This window comes from Sceloporus occidentalis, unplaced genomic scaffold (genome assembly GCF_023333645.1).
Source record: "Sceloporus occidentalis isolate IW3139 unplaced genomic scaffold, rSceOcc1.0.p SCAF_7, whole genome shotgun sequence".
Classification (NCBI taxonomy): domain Eukaryota; kingdom Metazoa; phylum Chordata; class Lepidosauria; order Squamata; family Phrynosomatidae; genus Sceloporus; species Sceloporus occidentalis.
This window is the reverse complement of record NW_028316987.1, coordinates 10,510,879-10,532,807: the sequence shown is the minus strand read 5'-3', so window position 1 is coordinate 10,532,807 and position 21,929 is coordinate 10,510,879. Positions and strand designations below refer to the sequence as shown.

At 41.9% G+C, this 21,929-nt stretch overlaps 1 protein-coding gene across 1 annotated transcript; it reads left to right on the top strand.

The window, feature by feature from the left end:
• The first annotated feature begins 267 nt into the window (after window positions 1-267).
• LOC149309162 (DNA replication factor CDC6-like) lies at window positions 268-20,972 on the top strand. Its single transcript, XM_089531192.1, has 12 exons — window positions 268-318; window positions 2,835-3,041; window positions 4,639-4,896; window positions 5,335-5,534; window positions 6,049-6,224; window positions 9,220-9,326; window positions 11,374-11,513; window positions 13,219-13,319; window positions 16,837-16,901; window positions 17,785-18,002; window positions 18,591-18,731; window positions 19,797-20,972. Exons 2-12 carry the CDS (start codon window positions 2,849-2,851, stop codon window positions 19,881-19,883), a joined length of 1,686 nt encoding a protein of 561 aa, XP_089387318.1. The 5' UTR covers window positions 268-318; window positions 2,835-2,848; the 3' UTR covers window positions 19,884-20,972.
• The last annotated feature ends 957 nt before the right edge of the window (window positions 20,973-21,929 follow it).

Genomic DNA, 21,929 nt, shown 5'->3' with positions numbered 1-21,929 from the left:
GACAACAAGATTTGAGGCTAGATTGTTGAGGGAGGGTGGCGCGAGGGAGAGGGGGGCGTGGCTTCTGAGAGGTTCGGGTTTGGCGCGAAAGGCGGCGATTGGCTGGGAGGAGGTGAGCGCGCGCGGGGCCGGGAACCAATGGGCGATCCCGAGCTGCTGTCTCTATCTATCTCGCGCGCCTTCCTTCCCTCCCATTGGCCGGTTAGTGATGATGTCACTCAGGAAGCGAGAGCTGGGACGTTTGGCGCGGTTTTTCATTCATTTCCTTTGCAGCGTCCGCGAAGGAAGGCAAGGAGGCATCATCGCCAAGACTTGGAGGTAGCGGGAGTGGAAGGGCTTCTAGGTCTAAGGGCGGCGGGGGAAGAAGGGTAGGCGAAGTTAAAGCGGTCCCAAATCGGGTTATTTCCGCAGTGTGGTTTGGTACAAAATGGGAACAGGAATGAGCAGAAGCAGAAGAAAACGTGGCGGCAGTAAGTAACGTGGTGGGGTCCGCACTGGGGAGATAACGCGGTTTTGTACCGCTTTAACTGCCCTGGTTGGCTGCTGTGGGGTTCTGAGAGTTGAGGTTTTGGGAGATATAGTGGTCCCTCCTCAACAATCGCCCCGTGAGACTTGTAGTTCACGGGAGATACTTACAGGGCGACCGGTTGTCCTCCCTTTCCCCGGACATGTCCTACATTTCTCGGTGCCTTGTCCTCCTTTGCAGCCAGAACATCTTGCCTTACCTTGGATATGGAGCCCTTGCTCTCAGAAAGCTTTGGTCCTCCAGGTGTTTTGGGCCTCAACTCCCAGAATCCCCAACCAGCTTCACAAACAGACAGGGGTTTGGGGACTGGAGTCCGAACACCTGGAAGGCCACCTGGTGCCACAGAAAACGACAACCCCCAGAATCCCACAGCAATGGAGCCACATGGCAGTTGTCAAAATAGGCACACTCCTCCCTCCTGAACTGAATCCTCTCCTCTTGTAGGTTTCTGAAGCTGTATTATCTCTCAGAAGCCTTCAAGGGCCAACATGTTTAGCCTGGACTTTGTAGCCCAAAGATAAATTGTGAAACGATGGGACCCTGTTTACTGGATTAGAAAATACTAGGGTGCTGTTTATTTTTTGTCCCAAGGCTAGTTATTGGTAAAGTCGAAGGCTTTCATGGCCGGCATCCGTAGTTTTTTCTGGGTTTTTCGGGCTTTGTGGCCATGTTCTAGCAGAGTTTCTTCCTGACGTTTCACCAGCATCTGTGGCTGGCATCTTCAGAGAATGTTTGCCTGGAAAGGACTTGCCTATACATATATATATATATATATAGTGTGATCTGGAAAGGCAGGAGTGCCAACAATATACATGCAAATCACTCCTGCCTTTCCAGGTCACACAATATATATATATATATATATATATATATATAGTCCTTTCCAGGCAAACATTCTCTGAAGATGCCAGCCACAGATGCTGGCGAAACGTCAGGAAGAAACTCTTCTAGAACATGGCCACATAGCCCGAAAAAACCCACAAAAAACTAGTTATTGGTCTTGATAGCTGGATGAAACCTCCATGTATAGGAGTGGCAGAACAATGCATGCTAGAGTTTTGGAGCAAACCACAATCTATAATGTAACGTCCTGCTTAATCAAAGGTTTGAGTAATGATAATTGTCCAGTGTAGAATGGAAATACATACATACATGTGTATATATATATATACACACAGACATACCCCAGTTAACAAAGCCTGTGACAAAGAAGCTTCTTTTTACAGTCTTTTTACACTAGCCAAGTTCCCTTTCCTTCCTTGTCTTCTCTCACTCTCTTGCTCGCTGGGAGATTTTTATCATTGTCATTGGGATGATGGCGAAGGGAGGAGAGTTACCAGGTTATAGCAGTGTGTCTGCAATAAACAATGCAGTAAGTTTAAGATAGAAACGTATGAGGTTGTACTGTAGTTGATCAAACTGTAGCTGTGTGTTCCTGCCTACAGCAGGCAAGGTAAACGGCTACTACCGTCACAATCCCTTACTGAGAAGGGCAAAAGGGAAAAATTTGAGACATTAGGTAAGCTTGCCTCACCAGCAACCTGGCCCAGCATGTAAAAGAAAGGTTTATGTGGCCACCAAAATGAAATCATAAGAAAAGTGGTGTCTAATGAAGGAGAAAGAAATCATACGTGGATGCATCAGGATGCACAGGGAAGCCACTGAAATCCAGAAACACCTGGACAATTTCAACAGGAAAGAGGAATCCCTTAAAGTAAACAAGGTTTGGCTACCAGTCCTGAAAGATAGCAAGATAAAGACTCAACAGATGCAAATGAGAAATCTCCCAGGGTTAAGGGTTTCCCAGCAGACAATGAGCACTAATCAAGCAGACATTAATCCTCTTGTGCAGACCCTCACACCCTGAGGACTGCCATTAGCAACAAACAATATACATGCAAATCACTCCTGCCTTTCCAGGTCACACAATATATATAGCCAAGTCCTTTCCAGGCAAACATTCTCTGAAGATGCCAGCCACAGATGCTGGTGAAACGTCAGGAAGAAACTCTGCTAGAACATGGCCACATAGCCCGAAAAAGCCCACAAAAAACTATGGATGCTGGCCATGAAAGCCTTTGACTTCCCAGGAAAATGTCTGGTTTATTACCTGAGGTACACCTTTATGGGAATGGGAAAGGAATAAAACTTGCACGAAGGATGGGAAAACAGTATAATTAGGGAAACTATAACAGATAAGAGAATATTCATGAAATTTAAAAGGAGTATTATACCTATGTATCTGGAGTAGGAATGGTTGTATGTGTTGTTTAACTTGCATACTGATACTTTATATGTTTCTCTTTAGTTTTAGTGTCCACTATGCCTAATACCAGATCTAAGTCCCAACCCCAGAAGCAGAATACAATCGACTTTCCTAAGCGGAAATCAACCAGGACCCTTTGCCAGCCTCTAGAGAGTGAGAGGGGTTCGAAATTGGATCCAGCCCTAGCATCTGCCTCACCACTCTCTTCTAAGGGGCAGGTCTTACCTCTCAGCCCTCGCAAACGCCTAGGTAAGTTGCCTTCCTCTGTGTTTTTTCAAAATATCTCTGGACAGTGTTATGTGTGCATGAGGTATGTTTACACCTTCTTCTTAATGCCAACTCAGTACATGGGCTTCATGAAATGACTGCAGGAAGTGAGGCTGTGGTTGCATTTATGTCTAACTGAAAAGCACAATGAGAAGCACAGGTTTATATGCAGGGTTAGGAATATAGGTTTACTTATCTCTATACTAGCACTTCTCAGACTAGGGCCTGTTCCAGACTGCCAAAATAAAGCTGCTTGGGGTCTCTTTGGAGGTATGCTATTTAAATGATGCCTGGGTCCTAAGAGTCCGGAGGTCGCGCCAAAGCCACACTCCATTCCTAAGCACTGGAGGGCAGCTTTGGTGCAGCTTCCGGACTCTTTGCATGCATGCATCATTTAAACAGCATACCTCCAAAGAGACCCGAAGCAGCTTTATTTTGGCAGTCTGGAACAGGCCTAGGTAACATGGAGAACTTGCATTTTTCCAGTATGCCAGGGACCAACACCATATTTATGCCCATTGGCTATGATTGTCCCCCCCCCCCCCCCCCCCCCGGAAACCTCAGATATCAACAGCCACTGACTCAGGAACTGGTGCTGGTCCAGGGACCAACACTTGTGTACACTGAGTGATAGCAGCTCACCAGGGTTTAAGATATGCCTTGCTGGTAGATAGCAAGGATTTGATCTTAGACTGGCTGCACACTAAACATATGCTTATCACTGAACTGCAAACCTTCTTTCAGAGTTTGCGACTGAGCTCCTGGTTATTTGTGCAACCTGATCTTGCATAGAGTTAGATGCATCACTAAGCCTATTGAAATAACACTTAGTTCTGCATAGGTTCACACTACACTGTTACTTCCTGATTAGTACTACAACTTTTAAGCAACCACTGACAAGTTCTTAATTTCCCAGGAAAGCTACTTCTTGGGTACTCTTGAAGTGATTGTTGTTGTGCTTGAAATATTTTTTTGATTCAACAGTATTTGTATTAAGACTACCCCCATCAAAAAAATAAAACAAACCTGAGCTGTTTTTCTTTTATTTTGAACCCAGTGTTTTGGGTTTTTGTAAAAGCAAGAGATGAATAAGTAAAGGTCTTGCAGAGTCCTTGAGGAACGGGTCATGCAGTGGACATTGTTGTTGTGTGTCTTCAAATCATTTTTGACTTATGACAACCCTAAAGTAAACCTATCATGGGGTTTTCTTGGCAAGATTTGTTGGGGGGGAGTTGCATTTGCCTCCTTGGGGGAATTTGTTCAGGGGAGGTCCATGGCCAAACAGGAATTAGAAACCTGGTCTCCAGTTGTGGTTCCACACTGAAACCATTGCACCATAGTGGCAAGGAACATTAGTGCATGTGAATGCAAATGCATTAGGAAGGAAGTGTATGTTTTCAGGATGATTTCTATAAGATCTATAAGCTTTAAAGGAAAGAACAAAAACATTTTTAGGAAGCCATGGTCTGTGATAGAAATGGGTTCTTGTTTGACTTGTATGTGGATTCTTGGCTGTATTCTGCTTTTATTGTTGCCTCCTGCCTTTTTCTTAACTAAATACATGTTTTTTTCAACATAGGAGATGAAAATCTGTGCAATGTAACCATGTTACTGCCTTGCTCACCAACTAAGCAGAATAAAAAAGAGAACAGCTTTCCATCCACTTCTCCAAAGAGACGAACTTTACTGTTCAGTGAGCATTCACCCCCTAAATCTCCAACCAAGGCAACCAGCGTGGTTCCCTCTCCCCTCCGCAGGGCCCAAGAAACTCCCAATACTTTACAGTGTCACAGTGCTAAGAAAGAGCTGGTGTGTACTCGTCTCTTTAAGCAAGAAGGTATGTAAGAATATTAAGCATGTTGCGGAATTTTGTTCTGCACATTCTCTGACTACCCTTCTTTAAAGATTTATCTGAAAGAACAGCTACTCTGAATTAAGAGCTTGTCTCTGAAATCTTCTGGAAAGCTGTAGCACACCTGAACCCTAGTTTGTTCCAATTCATAGTTTTTAGTGTATTAAGGAGGATGTGGACTTGAGGATTATTTTGTTTTTAATGTACTTTAATTAATTTTAATAAATACAAATGTGACTCTTAAAAGCTAGCAGTACAGTCTTCATCCTCAAGGTAGCAAACTTCCTTAGCCAGTTTGTGGTGATGAAGTCACTCATTCATTCGAAGCTGGGAGGGGGGAATTGTCTAAAGGGCAAAGTACATGGTGTGCTTATTTGTGTGCTTTTAGTTCAAAACTGTTCCATCTTAATTTTGTTTACACAGGCACCTGTTATCAACATGCAAAGACTCTCTTGCATACAGCTGTTCCAAACCAGCTGCCTACAAGAGAAAAAGAGACAGGTGTCCTCCATTCCTTTCTCCGGGAACATGTGTGTAAGGAGAAGCCTGGAAGTCTTTATATCTCTGGTGCTCCAGGCACTGGGAAGACTGCCTGCCTCAACAGGACCCTGCTGGACTTGAAGGTAACTATTTGGATGCTGACCTTTCTTGAGACCTCTGCTTTTTAATATAATGCTGAAGCACCCCTTGCCTATCTTGGGCAAACTGCATTTGTTAGTACGGCAATAATACCTTTCATGTGCTTTTTGCCTCACCTTTCTAAACAATATTGTATCCATTGCGGGAAAACTTTGAGGTTAGAGTCTTGGGAAAGCCCCCTTTGAAGCTTTTGTGTTTCTTTGTGCTTTTGGTGTGTCACTTGTATCTGTAGATATTCAGCAGTGGGATTTGTAGTTTGTTGTGGCACCAGATCTCTCTGACAAAGAAGGCTAGATACCACACAAAACTACAGATCCCAGAGTTACATAGCATTGAGCCATGGCAGTTAAAACATTGTCAAACTGCATTATTTCTACTGTTACCATTTTCTCTTCCATGTTCTCCTCAGCTTTTGGAATTGTTGTATTTCCACTACACTGTTTAAAACCTTTTGCAAAGGTCTGCTTTATCTCACTCCCTTTTATCTCTTTCTGGCAGACTGAGCTCTCTGGAACTCAGACCATTGTCTTAAATTGCATGGCCTTGCGGAGCTCCCATGCTGTTTTCCCAGCCATTGCTGAACAACTGGGCCAGGCTGGAACAAACAGAACAGCCAGGGGGGATGTCATCAGAAAGCTGGAGAAACGGCTGACATCAAAAAATGCACCTATGGTGTGAGTACAAGCTTTTTAACAGGTCCTGTTTCACTTTTTATCCCCAGTGGGAAGGCAGAATTAAAATCAGGAATTACATAATTTATGTTGTGCATATTTTGTGAAGATGAGTGTTTACACTTTTTTTTGCCTAAAAGGAAGATCTTGTTGGTTGAAAGTCAAGTGAGGATATCTCTCATCTCCTGTGCTTTATAGAAGAAATGGTTGCTAATTTGAACAAACAGAAATAGGCATTTGAAGAGGATTCGTATGCCTTCCTCATGCTGCCTCTTCATTTTAATTCTTTCCTATGAGAATTACAGTATTTAAGAATTTAAGCTTGATAAGGATTTAATATACTTACTGTATATACTCATGTATAAGTCTAGAAATTTAGGTCAAAAAATGACCCCAAAAAACCTGAGTCAACTTATCAATGTAAGTACCATATCTTAACTCTTATTTAAAAAAGGAGGAATCAGCCCCTGGTGAAGGGCAAGAGTATAATCTGTCCTGGAAGCACCAACTCTCTCTGTTCTCTTATCCATCCAGCGATAAGAGTGAGCACAAACATCGTGGCTGGAATTTTGTAGGTTCTTTGACATTGTTTTGGTTTGCTTCATCCTTTTGATCCTTTGCAATATGCCCCTAAATTTTACAGTCGACTTATCCATGGGTCATATCAAAATCCATAATTTTTGCCCCAAAACTTGCCCTCGACTTATACATGAGGTCGACTTATAGTCGAGTATATACAGTAGGTAGCTTCTCATATAAACTTGGACTTCCATACACTTACTAATGACGACAAAGTGAATCAGTTGTAACACTTCTCCTTGGATTGCACTCTAGAAATATATGCGTAATAATATGGTCTCTATGAGATCTGCTATTTGCCAGTCTAGGTCAAGCTGATAATTACATGAGTAGATTGTCTGTCAGTAGCTGAGTCTGTGTATATGACAAGGTTGCCTTGAATCCTTCTTGTGAATTTATTGTTAGGATCACATTGGAAGCCTTGATCTCAGCAACATGACAGTTCATAGTAGTTCATTTTGTCTGCTGCGTGGACCAGATTTTACAAAATAGAAATGTTTTCTATTTTAATCGGTATTCCATATTTATTTCTTTAAAATACGTTTGTGTGAGTGATGTAACATTTCCAGAAATGTTGAAGCCATGGGGAGGCTTCTGTTTTTTTCCAGGAAAAAAGGAAAATTTTCAAAAATTCAAAGGAAAAAACCCTTTATAAATTGAAAATCACTTCATTTGAACTTAAAATACATTATGTCTACTTGGTTTGCCATAAAAGTATAGTGTTTCAAATATTAAAAATACAGTTTATTCAGAACATAGTTTCAAAGGTCAGAAACTGTAAGGAGAACTTAGAGCTGTAGGGAACAGCTTTGGTTTTGGCAATTTATTAGGAACTGGAAAAGAGCAGCGAAAAGAGTAGAAATAATCAACATGAACTGAGAAAAGAAACCCAAGACCAGAAATTGCAATGATTTGATCCTGTATTCATCTAAAACCTTTTCTAAGGCCCCAAACAAATGGGCAGATGAGTCAGCTTCCAGCTGCTCCAGGGGCATAGTCTTTATATGATGCACACGCCTGAAAGCTGCCGCAGGACCAGTCAAGGCGGCCCTAAACTGACTCCAAAAGGAGAGGATCTTTTCCAGTCCTTGCCGGGTCCATTTTGGACCGCAGCAGGAGACGTGGTCTGGGCTGTGGCGTGTGTTTGCCAGGGAGATCAGGCCCGGGAGCAACTTTTGGCTATTCCTGGATGCCTACCTGTTTTGCCCCATAGTCTTTCGCCCCATAGTATTCCTGTTATATGGCTATAATTTTGGGTGAATAGATATATGAACATGCCTTGAACATGTTGCTATCATGCTAAAAAAATTAGTCCTTTTTTTCTGTGGGGGAATAAAAGTTTTTCTTCTACCACTCCCCCAGAATTTCACATTTCTAGTTTGTGGTGCCTTTTGAGACATAGAGGCTAAATAGACCATCCAAAAGGGCCAGCGTCGGGGTGGAGTGTGGGCATGGCGACCACACGCCCTGAATCCACCCCCAAGCTGCTGTTATGCCAACCGACTGACTGACCACACAGTGGGTGGTGTTATGGCACTCCTTTGGTGTGGCATTCAGACCTCGCACGCCAAAAGGAGCACCAGAAAGTGCCACAACAAGCACGGCTTTTTGCCAGCTCCAAAAGGAGCAACTTTCTGCCACTTCTTTTGGAGCCGGGACATGCAGTTGCTGCAGCCTCAATCCGATGCACAAAGGAGCGGCATGACGCCGCCTCTTTAGAGCCGTCTGTTTAGGCCCATAGTCTCCTCAGAGGTCTGAATCTAGCATTAGTCCCAGATAGAATAGGTCCAATGAATCAAAGGTGCTTTCCATTATACTATGGTGCATAAGAGTAACAAGTAATAGGCCATTCTAACTTAGAAAATAGCATTATAAAACAAGAATACTGACAAAAACAGTATAAAACATTTAAACTATTAGCAAAAGTAACAATTAACAATTCTAAAAATGAAGATCAGTATTTTTTTTTCATTTGATAGCAGAGTGAAACATCCAGCTCTTTATGATCCTTTTAAAAAAACAAGTCAGGGAAGGAAGAGACACATGCCTCAATTGACAAACTAGTTAAAACTGGCACTTTCTCCCTTGGGTGTTGAACAATATGAATCTAAAGTTACTTCAGTCTGTACTGGTTCTAGTAACTAGAAATATTTATTTTAAAACAACAACAAACAAGTTACTGCAATTTTAAAGAGTTTCTTTCAACCTACTTACATTCATAGAATACCTGGCAACAGTGAAGTTTTAGCCCCTGGGACTAGTTGTAGTTGATGTGTATTTGGATACTAAAGCAGTACAGGAAAGGCTTATTAGAGCTGCTTTCTTCCTTTTCCTTGGGTCATTTGTCAAATCTGCACATTACTTTCTCCTTACTCCTAAAGAGATGGTGCTGACATGTTGGTCTCTTTTTTCTGTGCAGTTTGGTTGTTTTAGATGAGCTGGATCAGCTGGACAGCAAGGGACAAGATGTGCTCTACACAGTATTTGAATGGCCTTCTCTACCCAACTCTCGGCTTGTTCTCATTGGTGAGTGTCAGAAATGCTAAACCTGAATAAGAAAGAAAACACTTTAGAGTCTCAATAATATAAACATCATAAGATAGTGAATGAAAGAGAGATGTAAATAGGCAATTCTAACAAGAAGGAAGTCTATGACTTATGAGCTAGGTGAGAGAAAGTGTATAAGAGGTTGTGAAGAGAAAGGGGGAGTAAAGCAAAAGAAGATGCAGGATAAAGTAGTAGGGTATAGAAGAGAAGGTAAAGGAAAGGAGTGAGTATGGGGAGGTAAAGGAGGGAGTTATTCTGGAGAGAGATGGTTGACAGGGATGTTTTTTATTATTAAAGATTACAATTGAATAGAATATATTTTGGATATCTGTGTGTATGTACTGTAAGTGCAAAGGTAGGCTTATTGCTGAACTTAAAGAAAACATAAATAATGATCATGGAAGATCTACACAAATTCAGAATAGACAATGAGGAATACATTGATCAAAATGGGGACTGCAGTCAAAAGATCAGAAGAAGACTGGGAATAAGTAGGGCAGTTATGAAAGAACTAAAAAAGATCCTAATGTGTAAAGATATACAACTGACCATGAAAGTTAGAATTGTACAAGCCATTGTTTTCCCTATTACCATGTATGGATGCGAGAACAGGACAGTTAAAAATCAGATAAGAGGAAAATCAATTCATTCAAAATGTGGTGCTAGAGAAGAGTGCTGAGGATGCCATGGACAGTCGAAACAATAAACAAATGGGTCTTAGAACAGATCAAGCCAGAAATCTTCCTGGAAGCCCAGATGACAAAGCTGAGGTTTTCATACTTTGGTCATGTCATGAGAAGGAATGGCTCACTGGAAAAGACAGTAATGCTAGGAAAGGTGAGGAGATGTAAAAAGGGAGGAAAACTACATGGTAGATGAATGGACTCAATTATTAAGGATCTCATGGGCATGAGTGAAGTTGAAGGCTTTCATGGCCAGCATCCATAGTTTTTTGTGAGTTTTTCGGGCTAGAACATGGCCACATAGCCTGAAAAACCCACAAAAAATCATGGGCATGAATTTACAGAGCAGTGGAAGATAGGTAGTCTTTGAGATATTTCATCCACAGAATCACCATGAGTTTGGATCAACTCTAGGAAAGTTAACAACAACAACAAATGTGTAGGTAAATAAAAATATAATAAAAAAGCTAAACCAGGATTCATTTTTATTTTTTAATTATTATAGTTTTGAGAGCAGCTGTGTCAGGAAAAGTGTGGATTGATTCCAGGACTGATGTTTTCTTCAGTGTCACCATTTGTTTATTAGCACTCTCCCTTTTCCCTTCAAGAGGCATGGCAAGGTAGCTAATACACTAAAACACATGCAGTGGTCACAAATAAAATGTTAAAATATGAAGAATGATCTAACAATAAAAATATTGCAACATCTATAAAAATGCAGTTCTAAACTTAAACATCAAGTCAGTTAAGGAATACAAAAATCCAGTAAATAAATAAAATCATAAACAGTAAATAGGATCATAAAATATAACCTGGTGGGAGCATTTAGGAATTGTAGTTGAGCACATCTGGAGAACAAAAGGTTAGAGAGTTTTTTTAAACAGTATTTAGGAGGCCAGCTATTTCTTGCACAAAACATAAGACTATCTACCCACAGCCTCTCACTGATCAACTGATGCAATACTGACCAGGAGAAGGCAAGCGTCTGCAGGACTGTAGCTCCAGGCTGCTTAATAGAACTTTTAAATCCACACAGACACAGAAATGCTGCTAATGTATGAGGTTCTTGATGTTCCTGCTTCCTTGTACTTTTTGTCAGTAAGGTATGGATGCTCTATGAGGTCTCCTCTTACTAAACTCATTTGTGTACTTAAATATTGCTGATATTCACAAGAGTGGGAGGGAGGTGAACTGTATTTGAGACAGTAGGTACGAGATGGTCATTCTAGATGTGTTTATGTTTTGGAGTTTTAAGAAGAAATTTCTACCTGTTCTGAAGTAAGGTTTATGAGGGAAAGATAAAGACTAGTGTCTTAGACCTTTAAATGTCTTTTTACTGGCAGGTATAGCCAATGCCCTGGATCTCACTGATCGCATTCTGCCCCGCCTACAAGCCCACCCCAACTGTAGGCCACAGCTGCTAAATTTCCCCCCATACAGCAAAGACCAGCTTGCCGTCATCATTCAGGAGCGAATGAAGCAGGTAAGATCTTAGCAACCAACCTCCATGATTTCTGCTGTGGTCTTAAACAGACAGCAGAAGGAGTGATCACATCCACTTTAGAGCATGTTGCTGAAGCATGGGTATAATCTGCACGTGTCAATGTGCTGCAGAGTACATTCATCTCATGCTTCATTAGGAGCACCTTCAATATCTTCTACCACTAAGAACAACCTCACTTTCTCTTGGCTGCCAGATGGGAGAGCAGCCACTTCCTAAGGTTGAAAAAAAAAGGGCTTCAGATGAGGATAATAAACTGGCATCTATTGTCAATTTGAGGAGATGGCCTGGACACAAGTGATAAAGCTATTTGTGCATTACCAGAGTAAATGTAACTCTAGGAATAATACTTTGCAATGTGTTGATTTATTTCTTGATAATAAAAGGTCTTTTTGGTGGTGGTAAGAGAGGAGATGGGGGCCAATTGAGCCTCTCATGCAAGGGAATTGCACGACTTGAGTGCAGCCATAGAAAAGGCTGTCTCCCAAGTCCTCCCGAATGATTATAGTGGAGAGAAAGATGTTAAAAGTCAGGCAGGATCATAGATTGCAGATGAGATCATGTAGCTACTAGGTAGAACATCTGCATCAGAAGCAAAGTTTCACTGTGTCTTCAGTTGGTGGTAAACATAAGATGAGGGGTGCAGCTGAACTCCTGTTCTGCTGATGGGCTTCCCATTGGGGCAGCTACCTATCCATTTTGACAGTAGCAAGGCCATTCTTGTAATCTTACTATTTCATCCTGCATTCATTTTGGAGAGTAATCTCAGCTTTTATCCATACCAGTAGGCCTTGCACAGGAAATGTTTCCTGTGGACTATGTCCAAAGTTGCTGTTTTAATATATTAACCAGGTCTATATGTATGTCCTGAGAGCCAGCATGGTGTACTGTTTGAGCATTGGACTACGACACTGGAGACCAGGGTGTGAATCCCAGTTCGGCCATGTAGACCTACTGTGTGACCTTGGGCATGTCTCACTCTCTCAGCCTCAGAGGATAGCAATGGCAAATTCCCTCTGAAGAAACATGCCAAGAAAACCCCATGATAGGTTCAACTTATGGTGACCACCTTAGGGTCACCATAAGTTGGTAACAACTTGAAGGCACACAACAGCAGAAACAATAATATGTTTGTCATATTGCAGCACTGCATGTTGCAGCTGGGGGCGGAGACAGAATGTGGTGAATATTCAAAACTTTGCTCTTGATAAATCTTGTGCAGTCTCATAGCCTTCTTGCTCCTAAGTTACTAGCCCTTACGATTGTGGATGATGTCAAACTTGTATATACCTAAGCTACAGGAACATGGTTGATTATAATCTTTCAATAATGTGTTGCCAGGAAGCTAAAGGTAGCCAGCATCTCAGGACTTGGTATCTGCCTGTCTTGACTCAATATCTTGTCCATTCATTTTGCCTCATTGTTTCCCTTAGCTGAAGTCCATATCTTGTTGGTTCGCTTTCTTTATCTACTAGCTGTGGTGCTTTATGATAGTAATATATGTGGTAGAAATTTGGTAAATTAAAGATTGTGGATTAGACAGACAGAGAGCTCCTGGACTGAAGCAACAGACCTGCCCTTCTACAGACCACACCCAAACCCTCTTGGTATTTTCTCTTGAAGGCAAGCAAGAAGCTAGACAAGAGAGGCTGCTCATGTAACCTGTGTTCTGTTCTTTGTCCCTCAGGTGTCAGGGGAGCAGGTGTTGGACAATGCTGCCATCCAATTCTGTGCTCGGAAAGTCTCTTCCATCTCCGGGGATGCCCGCAAAGCTCTGGACATCTGCAGGTGAAGAATATATAGCACTCTAAAATCCAAGCTAATTACAGCACATGGGATGTGATTTAAAGCTTCATTATGGTGTTTGGTTCCCCTGCTTGGGAGGGGGGGGAGAGCCCTCATATCTTTGTGGGAAGAAGGGAGGGTGCTGCCTCCTAGCTGTGTTAATGTCTGGAAATATTCACAGCCCATTACCTATGAAGGGTGAGAGGAATTGGTCCTCCCTGCTGCGATTATAGATTGGTTAATTACATTTGGATTGCAAAAGGCCCTCATTAACAGTGCTCAAGCAGACATCTTTATGGTGCTTGGAAGTGTTTTCTTTCCCCTAGCAAGTGAGTTTATCAAGCTTGCGTTTTGCCTTCCTTGACCTCACTTTAGCACTAACTTGGTGGGCCCTTTCCCCTAGATTTTTTGGCTCAAAAGCGAACAAAAATACATAATGCATCATAGAGAAATGACAACAGTGCAAGTAGCAGTTTTCAGCACTACGAAGGCAGATCATTTTGTGTGCTAGGGTCTAACTACCCAATTGTTTTCAGAAGAGACTAAAAGGTAATTCTTTCCTACTTGGTTACTGCAAGAAAGAATCTATGTGTGCATCAGTCCCCATGAATCAATCCAGATTACAAATAGAGACCAGAGGAAAACAATGGGCACTATCTCAAGAGGGCATGCAAAGCATTACTGAAGTCAAGGACGCAATGAGAATTCTGTAGTTTCCAGTGTTGCTAGCCAATCTCATCTGTGTTCAGGAGAGAAGATAGTATTGCCTCTACGCTTCAGGGAAGTGGTTGTCTAAGCCTCAAACCTTGTGATAGGCCCAGTGCATTTTAAAGGTGGGTTGTTTGTAGAGGCAAGGCAAATTTTACACAGCCTTAACCTACTTTCTAAATAGCACTTGTTAACTTAGAATATCTTGAATCAGTATAACAGCTCTACTTGCAAGCTTTTCATTGACCTGTGGCAACTTTGCTTGTGTCTTGCTTCTGAAGAAAACTGGTTGAAACACGCTGGGCATATCACATTCCACAGTATATTTTTGCTTTCTGAGCATTTTTGTGGTTAATTATGGTAGTGTGATTTTACTTTTTGGTGCTGCCACTTTTTTTTTCTTGTTTGTTCTTCACCAACTGCCCCTGCTTTACACTTTACTGAGTCCTATCTTTTGTGTTCTCTTTCATGAAAAGCCATGTAAACTAACAGTGCTTAATTTGGCTTTTTTATGCTTTTGAAAATGATGGTAATAGTTGCCACAGAAATCTAGAATAAAAGCCACACCATGTCCTTAAATGTGCATGCTGCTGTTTCAAAATAAGTAATATTGTTTTGTAACTTCTGATGATTATGACAAATGTTTGGGTTTGTAGCCTAAATTTCATTTTAGCTGAGTAGTAGTTGTCAACTTAAAGAGATTTAGTCCTGCTTCATACCACCCATCAGGTGTCCAAATTAGCAGGGTTGGCATAGAGGCTTTGGGTTGAGGATCGCCTCTAGCACCACTTCCACTGCAACAAATAGAGCGTTATTCTCATTAGGAAGCAAGATAGTAATGAGCTCCCATTAATGGGCTATATATGCCACACCAGGTCTCCTCCTTTTTTGTATATAGCATGGTTGCATAGTTTCCCTCTGGCAACACTCCTTGGGAGCATTGGGGTGAGAAGGCTGGTTTAGGTTCCTTATTACGTATAGTAACAGATCCTGTGTATGGTTTTTAGCTGGGGAGTCAGGGCCCAAAACTAGATCATAACCTGCCCTAGGGTAGGATATTCCTAACGTGTTAAGAGTGGGAAGATGGGGTAATGCAAAGGGATGAGAAAACAGAGCAAAGGTGGAGATGGTGCAGTCCTTTTTCAGACCTCAAATGCCACTAAATTTTACCCCTAAATGTGTGTATTCATTTCATGTCTACACATAGGCTTCTTTGAGGCGTGAAACTATCCATAGCAAAAATGCAGTTGGAAGCAAAAACAACTGGAGAAAACTTTTTTAAAAAAAATCAAGTGAGAGGTACAGCAAGGATGGTATAGTCCTCAAGGCGGGTTACAAACTGCCATAAAATAGGTATTGACTACGTATTAGGGTTAGGAAGGGGCGGTGCTTCCGCACCCCCCTAACCCTAGTGCGTAGTCAATACGTATAATATGGCGGCGGCCGTTCCACACGGCCGCCGCCATATTGACGTAGCGGACGCTGTGCGTCCGCGCATCGCACGGCGCTTATGACGTCGCAAGTGCGCCATTGGCACCTTGCGGCGTCATAACCGCACCGCAGGAAGAAGCTCCATTTTGGAGCTTTTTTGCTCCGTGAGGGAGCCGTGCAGTTTGGCTGCTGCGGCTCCCTCACGGAGCAAACAGCAGCGCCGGCAGACTGACACAAAGCGGCGGTCTGTAACGTTCCCAAGAGTTCTTTTGGGGTGTCTTTTTTCCAGTTGCTCACCCTTAAAGTTGAGGGAGGTAGAATGAGAAGCAAAAAGATGGATGTATATAAGTTTTGAAAAAGGAAGTGTTGAAGCAGCTTGAGGTTAAAGGTGGCTTCTAGTTGAAGGTGATTTCTTCTAGACTACTTATACTAATAGTTCAGTGATGTCAGTTTTATAGATATCAAATAGAAACAAAACACTAAAAATACGAAAAAGTTGTCATAATGAAAACAAAAGACAGTTGCACATATGAAAGAAAAGTCAGCCAACTAAAATGTATGAGCAAGCCAAAGTAGACTCCTTATGCTAGTCTCAGGGAATTTTGGACCTCTTGATTCACCTTATACTGCATTAGACTTAGGATAATTGACATTCCGTATTTAATTAATATCCTTGTTGCTAAGGAATGGGATTGGATTAAAATTATTCTAATTAAGAGCAAACCTACTTCAAGGCAAGTGAATATGATTTGTCAGTACCAGTTAGGTTTAGAATTGGGAGGTGTTGATTTGACTTGTCTTTTTTGCCCTTACTAAGGCTGGAGTGGCATTAAAATGCTGGTAGAAGCAATAAACAATGTACATGTCTTCCCTGTGAATGCTTACAGTGAGCAGTCATCAGGGCTATTGGAATACTGTATGAGCAAGACAAGTGGTTAGAATTAGATATGTCTAGTGCAGAAGCTCATGCAGTGAGATAAGATTCCTGGATTTTGGCCGGGCCTTAATATCCTAAAGCCATCAGCTCCCATCTGCTCTTGGGAGCTAAGCAGGGTCAGCCCTGGTTACAACTTGGATTGGAGATTGTGAATGAATATCCAATGCTGTTGGCTATATTTCATAGGAAGGAACTGGCAAAACTGCCTTGAGTTTTCCTTGCCTAAGAAATCCCAATGAAATTCATGGTGTTGCCATAAATCTACAGGCAACTTGAAGATACATAAACAAAGCACAGTATGAATCTATCTAAAAAGCGGGATGGACTGTTCACAGTTTAATTATGTGAGAAAATGTAGAATGGTCTTTAGTACTGTGTTAACCATTGATAAAAGCATCCGTAAAACATTAATGCCTTGCTCTAAAATGTAACATTCATCCTTAGGAGGGCTATTGAGGTTGTGGAATCTGATGTGAAGAGCCAAACTGTGCTGAAAATGCTGCCTGCCTGTAAGTAGCTTCTCCCCATTCTTCCCCCCAAGCAGATGCTCGGCTGCTGTGCAGTTCTGTCATGTTTCATTAACTGTTTTTCCTGACCCTGATTGGTAGCACTTCTTCCCAGGGACTTGTTTTGGCCTTACTGGAGGGAAGAAATGATCATGCAGCTGGCTGACACAAAGGCTAGATTCCCTTCCAGCAGTAGTGAAGCAGACAGCCCTGAAGACGGAGGATACACCTGCTCCCTGTCTTTCCTCTCTGGGTGCTGGCTTTTAGTGTAGTTTGTGCACTGTGAATACAGGTGTGAAAGAGTTACATAAAGGGATTGGAAAGCAGACATCTCCCAAACTAAGCTGGAAATGCTGAAGGGCGGTGTGTACCAAACTTGTAGTGTGGCAGTTGATTTGTGTTCTCCTTTCCTGTTCATTTGCTATAATGTATAAATGGAGTGTACACCTGTAACTTGTGCCTTTAAAAATTAGACTCTACATTGAAGGTTTTGCATGCTATTAAGGCAAAATAGAGTAACTATGCTGAAGCTACACAGATCTCAGTGTGATCGCCACTTTGAGTCCCTGTATTGGGAGAAAGGTGGGATATAAGAAAATAATAATAATAAATAAATAATAATCAGTGTCTGAATGGGAAGCTGCTCTGGAACTCTCTACATCACTTTGAGTTCTTCAGTTGAAAGGCTGCCTGTTTGTGGTCTCTGTGACACACACACATGGATTGTTCTGCACCTGTACAAAGCCATTTTGGAACCTTCCAACACTGAGTGTTTTTTGGTAGAAGCCTCTTCTGTTCTTCAACTTCACTTTTATTGCATGGCAGATTGTGCCTTTTCTGTCTATCCAGCTAATTCCAGCCCATTTTCTGATTTTTCCTTCCTCAGGCAAATCCCATTCTAAATCAGCCATAGAGTCGTCAGTGCCCAAACAGGTGGGATTGCTCCATGTATCCCGTGTGATCTCTGAGGTTTATGGTGACCGGATGACAGCTGGTAATGGCTATGGTGATGCTGATTCCTTCCCCTTGCAACAGAAAATCTTGGTGTGTTCCCTGTTACTTTTGACCAAGCAGCAGAAAGCCAAAGAAGTGACCCTTGGAAAGGTGAGCATGCAGAGCCACCAACACTATTCTTCATCTGTTATAGCATTTTTACTTGTCTGATGTCTATACTTTAATGACAAGAGCCCTATAAAGGTTAGTCACTTACCACTAGAATATCATGATAGAAGTGTACAAGCAGTATGAGTAAGTAATAGCATGGGCACATGCTGTCCATGCAGGACTCGGAATACAAAGAAGTAGGAAACAGGAATCTTCTGGGGAATCAGCACCATCTGCATTCTTTCTCTTTCTTCATCATATCCTTTTTCTTTTTAAGACATTAGGAATTAATGAGCTCTGTTTACTCAGAGAATAAAGTTTTACACACAGGCTGAAAAATGGAATATATAATAGCAGAGCTGATAGGCTAGATGTGTGGCACAGACCTGGTGTTTGGCTTTGCTAGCAACTTCTTTGGCTTGGCTGTGTGAAACAATCAGGGAGGAACATCATCCCATTACAAACTGTATGGAGGAAACAAAGTGGCCTGAGGCACTTGGATGGAGACAGAGGGAGCAGGTTCTATCATGTGCTCTTGTCTCTTGTATTGAATAGCTCAGAGTTTTCACAAATATTTTCTCCTTCCAGCTACATGAAGCCTACAGCAAAATTTGTCGGAAGCAGCAAGTGGGAGCTGTTGACCAATCAGAGTGCCTTTCACTCTCAGCCCTCTTGGAAGCCAGGGGTATTGTGGGGCTGAAGAAGGCTAAAGAAACACGGCTGACTAAGGTACTACTGCAGGCCTCTCTTTGCTATGGATGGGGCTGCGTGGGAACACAGAGACCCCTCTACTGTTGTGCCCTGCCTAAAGGCAAACAATTTTTGCTGCCCACTAATAATAATTAATAATAATTTGTTTTATTTATATACCGCTATTCCAAAGACCATAGCGGTGAACAGCAAGTAAGCTAATTAGCAAGTAAGCTAATACTTGGAGAAATCTGTTCAATCATAAGACAAGAAGTTGGACTGGATGACCCTTGTGTTCTCTTCCAACTCTACAATTTGAAAAAGAGAACCAATAACTGCATTGTAGTGACAGGCTTCCAAAGTCCCATGTATTCTGATCTTGAGAGAGGTACATATTGTGGAGAGATTGACTAAATTTTGACTAAATTGGTCAAATATATTATTTTTGGCTGTAGAATGTATGACCTTTGGAAACAAGGGGAATGAATTAGAATAAGAGAAGGGGCAAAGTTTGGGGATCTAGAGGCCGGTTATTCCTTCTCAAGACCTGCTGCATGCTGCACTGTGCCCTCCACTCCACAAAATGAGAAGTGGTCAGAAGTCTGCTTCTCTTTTTTGTCTTCTCCTGTTATTTAAGAAAAGCGTGGGGGAGATGACTGGACTTTATTTTAAAGGGGAATCATTGTCACTAGAGAAAAGGTTGGGAAAAGGTTGTGTGTGTGTGTTCATGCGTGAGTGTGTGCTAAGTGAAGGGAATGCAAATACTGGGGACATCTTGGGGAGTCTTCCCTTGGCTCCTCCCCTCCTTACATGCTGACTGTAGAAACTGCAGGAATTTTGTGATAAATTCTGCAGCAGTCAATACAGTATTTTCAAAGGTAGTACAAGATCACTTTGTACACTAATATTTTAACTGTCACTATAATGGGTTTAACTTTGGGAATTGTCTGGAAGTGGGACTGTCTAGATGGCATCATAGTAGAATGTTACTGTATGTTCCGAACCTAGAAACTGCCAACATCCTCCAATTAAAAATAGCATTGTCATTTTTGGACATGGTGAATGTTCACCAGTTCACTTTGTAACAAATCCTTTTCTTTCTAGGTCTTCTTGAAGATCCAAGAGAAGGACATAGAACATGCTCTCAAGGATGGAATCTTGATTGGAAGCATCTTGGCTGCAGGCCTTTAGAATTGTTCCTCAACTCACTCTTGTGCCACATGGTCCTAATAGGGCATAATTTTGTCCCAGGTTCCATTATGCGTAGTAAAAGTCTCTTCCGAGCCATAACACTGGTGGGATAATTCTGAGTACTGAGATTTTTTAAATACTACCCTACTACAAACCTGTGCTGTCATGATTGTTGGTGGTTTGTTCCTAAACTGTGTACAATGTTCCAATGACAGATAACAGTCTTTGGGTGGAAACAAATCTGATGCTTAGCAGGTGGACTTTCATTATTTGTCAGCATATTACCCCTGCAGTATCCCATTGACTCCTTTTTTAATTCCAGAAGTATCCTCCCTTTCAGCTTCCCCAAAGTTTTCATCCTTTTTTCCTCTGTTGCCTTACCCATCTGTATACATATTACAGCTTGTGTCACTCCTGGGATGTCTTTGCTTGTCTGTCTTAAATACTAGAGATGAAAGAGGATGAAGGCTGTCGGCAAGAGAGCCCTTTTGCAGAAACAAAACCATTAACGTCACAGGAGGAAATAAGAAGGCCGCAGCTTCTCTTGTGAGCTCCTTTGAAGTCAGACTGTTTCCGTGAAACACATGTCACTCATGCTGGAGCTTAGCGTCTCAGGAGCTGCAGTGGGGCTTAGTGGGACACACACACACACACACACACCCAAGGGCTCTGAGCATCTTAGCATTTATGAACTGTGGATACGGTCTTTGCACTGGAACTGGTTTATCCCAGGGCATGGAGCTGATCTGTTTCATTTCCAAGCCACTTCTTGCAAAGAGCTGATTGGTTTTCCACCTTTGTGTGAATCTAAAATCCTTACTAAGCATACAAGGATGACCTCTGAGTTGGAATCTACTTGTGTGTATCCATACATGTATGTGTATGTTACAGGGCTTTAAACAAACAAACCAATAACCCTCAAAAGGTCCATTTCATATTTGAAATGCTAACTATTTTCTTAATTTGCTCCTCTGTTTGGGCTGGCTTTCAGGAGATATTTGAAATGCCCACCATCACAAAGATGAATGTATATTTCTGATGTATTGAAATCTGTACAGCTGGATGTTTTTAAACTTGGATGACTAACATAAGTGAATTGTTGTTTTTTCTAACTTATAATATTAAAATAGCTTGGTTTTGATGTGTGGGATGTATATTTTGTTTAGCTTGGCTGCTCTCTTATTCACAACTTTGAGCTGGTCTGCCTAGGCCTAGGGGATTCAGAGTGGGAGGAGTTCCCTTGCATAGGAATCCTGGGTTCTGTCCTTGATGTTGCCTGGTATTATTTTTCCAATGACGGCTTAGTAAATGAGAGAGAAGCCACGATTAATCTTTTGCCCATTAGAGTAGGGGTGCAATTATGTTTGCGGCATACATGGCCCATTGATTGTAGTTCAATACCCACAGGGCTTTTGCTATGTGCTGCCTTGAATGTCACAATGTACTTGAAATTGTGTCTTTCTTCCTTACATGCTACACTTGCCTTGTTCCAGTATTGTGCATGCGTTCAATATCTGCCTCAGTTGCTTCTGTCTGACTGAAGTGTACGTAAGTGATGCAAAACCTTGGAAGCATGCCCCTTTCCCAGATGTTTTCCCTGTTATGTTTTTAGCTAGCTTCATAGTATTATTGACTACCCAGATATCTTCAGTTTCCTCCCTGTTCCCCCTTATTTTATTTTTTTACATTGCCTGGCACCCAGGTTTATAAAACGTTGCTTTAATCTGAATGGCTATGGCAGGAGATCTACAACACGTGGGGTTTTGGTATGCCAGAGCAGCTTTGGCAACCCCTTCTTCAAGCAGAGCATAATGGGACAGACTTGACCCATCTGCAGCCCTGATGGCTGGCTCCTGTAAACCACAGTGGCATCGGGTGTTAAAATCTGTGACAGTGTTAAGAGAAACCAGCCCAGTAATAAAAAGGGGGATTTGTGGTTCTGTCTCCCAGCCTAACCCATGAGTGGTTAACCCTTGTTATACTTCTCTGGAACCAGCAGTTGTTCAGACTTGTTACCACTGATAGTTAAATGCTACCAACCTATAA

What these genes read in the sequence shown, in the direction of transcription:
- LOC149309162 (XM_089531192.1), top strand. Translation starts at nt 2,849, where the DNA reads ATGCCTAATACCAGATCTAAGTCCCAACCCCAGAAGCAGAATACAATC. An exon ending in GGACCCTGCTGGACTTGAAG is followed by an intron (nt 5,535 to 6,048) that starts GTAACTATTTGG and finishes TCTTTCTGGCAG; the next exon opens with ACTGAGCTCTCTGGAACTCA. An exon ending in AAGAAACACGGCTGACTAAG is followed by an intron (nt 18,732 to 19,796) that starts GTACTACTGCAG and finishes TTTTCTTTCTAG; the next exon opens with GTCTTCTTGAAGATCCAAGA.